The sequence below is a fragment of the Octopus bimaculoides genome, chromosome 4 (genome assembly GCF_001194135.2).
Source record: "Octopus bimaculoides isolate UCB-OBI-ISO-001 chromosome 4, ASM119413v2, whole genome shotgun sequence".
NCBI lineage: Eukaryota > Metazoa > Mollusca > Cephalopoda > Octopoda > Octopodidae > Octopus > Octopus bimaculoides.
The window spans coordinates 11,643,076-11,649,060 of record NC_068984.1 but is presented as its reverse complement, the minus strand read 5'-3'; the positions used below and the strand labels follow the sequence as shown (position 1 = coordinate 11,649,060).

At 33.9% G+C, this 5,985-nt stretch overlaps 1 protein-coding gene and 1 long non-coding RNA gene across 2 annotated transcripts in view; one reads left to right on the top strand and one right to left on the bottom strand.

The window, feature by feature from the left end:
- LOC128247553 (uncharacterized) overlaps positions 1-4,198 on the bottom strand; it is a 23,692-nt gene extending 19,494 nt beyond the window's left edge. The window contains exon 1 of the long non-coding RNA XR_008263866.1: positions 4,092-4,198. This is a non-coding gene — a long non-coding RNA (uncharacterized LOC128247553). The remainder of the gene's footprint in view (positions 1-4,091) is intronic.
- Positions 4,178-5,985, top strand: part of LOC106872185 (glycogen phosphorylase, brain form) — a 40,512-nt gene continuing 38,704 nt past the window's right edge. The window contains exon 1 of the mRNA XM_014919083.2: positions 4,178-4,614. Coding sequence (XP_014774569.1) covers positions 4,369-4,614 — 246 coding nt within the window. The 5' untranslated portion in view covers positions 4,178-4,368. The remainder of the gene's footprint in view (positions 4,615-5,985) is intronic.

The window sequence follows — 5,985 nt, the reverse complement described above, 5'->3', positions numbered from 1 at the left end:
ATATATATATATATATATATATATATATACACACACACACATATATATATACATATGTGTATACATTACAAATACAATCTGTAAGTGGAAAAGGAAAAATATGCAAGGCTTTCTCAAGTTCAAAATGTGACATTTTTTATCTACATTCTAACGATGGCACTTTATATGTTTGTTACAAATCAGCTCCTTCCTCAGAGGAAGAAATTAAAGGATTAAAAACAGAAGGGAACATATATACATTCATTTATTAATTAATTAATTCATTCATTCATACAAACGTACATACATACAGTTAAAACACAACCAGCCAGATATTGTTGTGTGGGACCACAAAAACAAAATATTCTCTAATGTGGAAATCATCTGCCTTCTGGATACCTTGTTGTTAGAAAAATACAGAGAAAGAGGACATCTAAGGAACATTTATAAGGAGTTTGCAAATCTAGTACCCAAGATACATTTTCAGTTTCACACCTATTTATTATTGGAGAAACAGGATATATATCAGCACACCTGATGCAAAGGTATAGTGGAACTTGGGTTCTCAGGGAGAGGACACAACTTCTTAATTCATACATTAGAAACTAGAAAAGCACTTGGAGAGTGTAGAACTCTGCCAAGCAGCTCATTTCCACCCATATACATGCATGCTAGAAATCGCCCAATTTCCCAAACCAACGCCGGCAAAAACATAAGCTCCTTGGCAGGGGTAAAAAAGAAATAACACAGCCATATGATTTAAAAGAAAAAAACCCTTTAAAAACAGGAATCATCCCAATAGTCAAGGCTTGTCATGTCATCCTCCGCAAACCTATGCCAAGCAGCTCATTTTAAGATAGATACGCGAGTAAAATTACTAATAGAGAAACAAAAATAAACTTTAGAAACAGTAATGCCACCATAGGTTACGTGGAAACGATGAACGTGTTTTCAAGGGAGATAATCAAAGACCGTAACACTTCATGTAAAGTAAATATAACAAATGAAAAATCCTTCAAGAATTCATAAAAATTCCCAGATCTCTACCAAAATTTCATCATCTGTTCCTTGTGTCATTATCAACTTTTCCTGCAAGTTTCATCGAATACAGTTCACAACTTTTTGAGTTATTTTGCACACAGATGGACAAACCAACGTCAATGAAAACATAACCTCTTTCCTTGGCGGAGGTAATGATCAGGATATCTGAGACTATAAAAACTAGCAAGACCTTCTTAAAATTTGAAGGGTAATAAACAAAACAAGGTTCTTTCCTTCACAACTTTGCTCACTTCTCTGGATGGCAATATAATCTAGCAATAATTATAATGATATAAAATATGGAGACTTGTTCGTTCTTAAGATTTATTTGCTGTTACTTATGTTCTCACAGCACCGAGCAGCAGCTATGCAGCATTTTGATACCTGGTGTAAACCATCACAATACAGGTAACTTTTTTTCCAATATTCAGATAACTTCCAGTTCTCCATGTCAGCTAACTTTTTCTTTCTGCTCCCCAATTCATGCCCCCAGTGTATGATTCCAACACTTCTCTAAACATCGCTCTAGCACATACCTCCACCTCATGTCTATAACACATGCCTTCATTGCATGAATCCAACACACATCTCCAGCACTTGCCTTTAACACATGCTTCCAAAGCATGCTCTGATGTGTTTCCAATGTGTACCTCTATTACATGTCTCCAACACATACCTCCAGCCAATGACTTAAACTTGTGTATTCAATGCATGTTTGTGACACATGTTTCCAACTCATATCTCCACCATACACCTCCAACACTTGTCTCTTACACATGCCTATGATACTTCCAACACATGCTTCAAATATATGTCTCTAGTACACAACTCAAGCGCATATATTTAACACTTGCTTCCAGCATGTCTCTGATGTCTCCAAAGCATGTTTCCAGCACATACCTCCAACACATACCTCTAACACATTCCTCAAACACATACTTCTAACATATGCCTCCAACACCTGCATACCTCCAATACATGTCAATATATTAAAATAATATTAGTCATTGAATTAATGATTTCTTCTCCACACCACATAATCCTTATAAATCAGATTTTTACCCCACTCTCCATAATGGCACTAACTTGACTGCTATTTTTATGATAATGAATTTTTGTGACTTGGATTATTTTTCTCAGTATCACAGCATGGTCGCAGTCCTATGACTAAACCAAATAAAAGATAAAAGATAAAAGATTATGTCCAAAGTTGTCACTCTTACTTGCCAAGGTCAAATTAAAATATTACTTATTAAGCCATTTTCTTTTTCCTGAATAAGCATTGCTATTATTGCTGCTGCTACTACTACTACTACTACTACTACTACTACTACTACTACTACTTTGTTCCTTGTATTAAATATGGTAGTGCAAACTCAATATCTATTTGTTAAGTAGGTGTTAACATACTTAATGTATGTAGCATCAGAAGGATAACTAGAAAACATGTGGCGATCGATTAATATATATTATCGGCTTGCATGGGAGACAACTCCAAGCACGTTTTGGTATTATTAGACTACATCAACGACACATACATATAACCTTACTTATAGAAATAGAGATGTCAGAATCGCTAAATATAATGTACAAGTACATATTCCTGTAGGCGTAGAACAGAGAACGAATTACTCTCAGAGACCATCAGCATGAAAAAAAGAAGGAAAATTGTTAACAGTAACTTAGCTATTGTTTTTTATTTCTCTTTTTCTAAATTTTATTTATTTTCCACACAGATGACATTTAAGAGAAATTTAGTGAACATCTCAACATATATTAGAGGGGTATGTGACGTTAGATTATATTATTAAGCCCCGGGCTTGTCCATCATTGTTGTTTTCTAAATAGCGTAATCAGAATTGTAATATTATCCATTATGCTCTTCCACGGTGTGAGATGCGGTGGAGATTTGATTGCTATTTCTCGCTGGTTGAGTGACTGCATATGGTCTCCCTCATTAGTTCGTTAAATATATTGTTACGAATGATGATGTCAGTGATGATGATAATAACAGAGGCGACGATGATGGTGACATAATCTCTTCCCACACAGCTAAATTATTAATTCAATCATTATAAAGGTTCCTGCAGAGACCAACACAGCTGACATACGTGAAATCACATATTTTTACTGTTGTTGCAAAAATTTCTAGACAAATGAATACATATATAAAATTATAGATATATTATAAATTTTTACTCAAGTTCGTATTAATTTAATAGGAATTAGTATAATCATCAGCAAACAGTATTATTAAGCAGTTTAAGCTGTATAATTACCTATAAACTTCTAATACTGTTGATGACTAGAGTTGAGAAAGGATAGATAGATAGATAGATAGATAGATAGATAGATAGATAGATAGATAAACCTTCCAATCTACTGAGAAATCAGACACATGCATACACACAAACACACGCGCGCACCCACACACCCACACAAAGTGATTTTGGAGATTAGTAAAACGTTAAGCTCATTGTTGTAAACGTTACAAATAACAAATGACAAATAAAATCAAAAGAAAACTAGAATGGAGAATGTGTCAATTTCTGTTTGTACATACATACATGCATACATACATATATACGTACATGCGTAAATGATTGTCTGTCTGTGTGTGTGTATGTATGTATACATAAATATACACACGTGAGTACACATGTATATACACACATACACATAGAAAGCTTTGCTTTCAAATTCAATGCATTATCTGGATGCATATTTTGCTCGATAATAAATTCTAATAAAAACGGTTGAAACAAATTATCTGAGGAATAAACAAAAATGAATTTCTCTCAGTGCGAGGGAGAGGGGAGGAGAGGAGAGGAGAGGAGAGAGAGAGAGAGAGAGAGAGAGAGAGAGAGAAAAGAGATGAAGAAGAAAGAGGGAAGAATGGAGTGAGAGAAGGGAGAGAGAAAAAGAGAAGGGAAACAGAGATAGAAGAGAGATTGAGGAGAAAAGGGACACATATATATATATTATATATATACGCATATATATTAGAGAGAGAGAGAGAGATAGGGAGAGAAGAGAGCAGCGAACAATATACGATTCTTTGCTAACATCACCTTGTATGTCGTGTATGATTACGTATGTTGCTAGAAATACCGTCATTAGAGCAGCAGCAGCTTCAATATCAACAACAACCATCACCAGCACCATCACCAACAACTGCAACAACATCAACCATCCGGCTGCTTTCTTGCACGAGAGGTTACGTCCTTGAGAATCGTAGTTGAAGGACGCACTGGCTGTCAGGGACAACTCTCCTTTAATTTAGTTTTTTTTCGGCAGCTTCGTTTAAAACTCCTTCTCTCACTAACTCCAATCGCCAACTTTACAACCATGTCGTGCGTACCACCGACGGAAACCGAGCTTCGCAAGCAAATTACAATTCGTGGTATAGCGCAAGTTGGTAATATTTCTGGCATAAAGAAGAGTTTTAACAGACATTTGCATTTCACTCTGGTGAAGGACAGAAATGTGGCGACACAGAGAGATTATTTCTTTGCCCTGGCACACACAATTAAAGACCACTTGGTTGGCCACTGGATTAGAACCCAACAATATTATTATGAAAAAGATCCCAAGGTACGTTTTAATTTTGATAATCTTGAAATATATTAACATATAGATACATGCACACATACATATCTATGTATATATATATTACGTATGTGTGTGTGTATAATATGAACATAGGAGCATACATACATGCAAATATATATATGCTCATATATGCATATATATGGTATATAGTATGGTATATGTATATTTATTGATACTGAAAAATGTCTTCCCGAAGCAGATACCTGTTTGCTATAAACCCGAGGAGTGCATCTAGCTGTGAAACGTTCCCTTAGTTCCTATAACACTGGACAGCTGAATCTATATATGTATATATATAAACTAATTGAAGTAAAGAATTTCAAACTAAAATTCCATTGTTGTTATGGTTGTCATATTGAATAGATTAACCCAGTAGTAACTTAACTTGTTGCATTTAAACCCATCTTATTTATTGCTTTTATATTCAAGCTTTCATTTCAATACATATAACATAATATCCGTTCTGTGCAATCCTTTTTATATAAAGATTTGCAACGAATAGACTTAAATAAATAATGTTTTTGAAAATAAAAGTAAAAGACATTTAGATTTGAGGAACGCTATTTCAGATTTTTACATTGTTGCTGAATATTTCCATTGGAAAATAAATAATATTCGTTGCATGATATAAATTAAATCCCATTCATTAAGCAATTTGGGTATTAAACAAAAAACTGAACTGTCCTTTAAATTGGTGCATAAATTAGTTGTTATAAATTTTAAAGTAACGAATTCGTATTTTGTTGTTTCCACAATAAAACGATGACAGGTATGGAATAGCTACAGGAGCTATAATAATAAATATATTACATGGCTGGTTTTTTCTGGTTTTTCTAGCTGACGGAGAGAGAATTTGTTGTTGCTTATCTCTAACTAGCAGCCTTCGATGATTTAATACGACTAATATTGTTATTACTATTTCTCTTGTACAAACTGCAGCCGTGTTTATATATATATATATATATATATATATACATATATATATATACACACATACACATTCAAGAAAATACAACTAAAAAGTATATATATATATATATATGTCCACGTTAGTGGTCAACGTTATATATATATATAGGCATAACGGCATAACTACAGGGTTTTACCCCCCCCCCCAGACTTTGGGAGGTCATAACTTTCAGAAAAATGAATATTTTTTAATGAAATTTTCTATGCATATAGTATTTACTATGTAGAATCCGAATATACAAAAATTTCCGGTGAAAGTGTTTTGGAATGGGGGTGGGGGACAATTTTCGGAAATTCCAACAGAGTCCACTTAAATTCTTCTTAACTTCCAGGAAAATTAATATTTTTTCGTGAAATTTTCTACAAATATACCTTGATGTATGT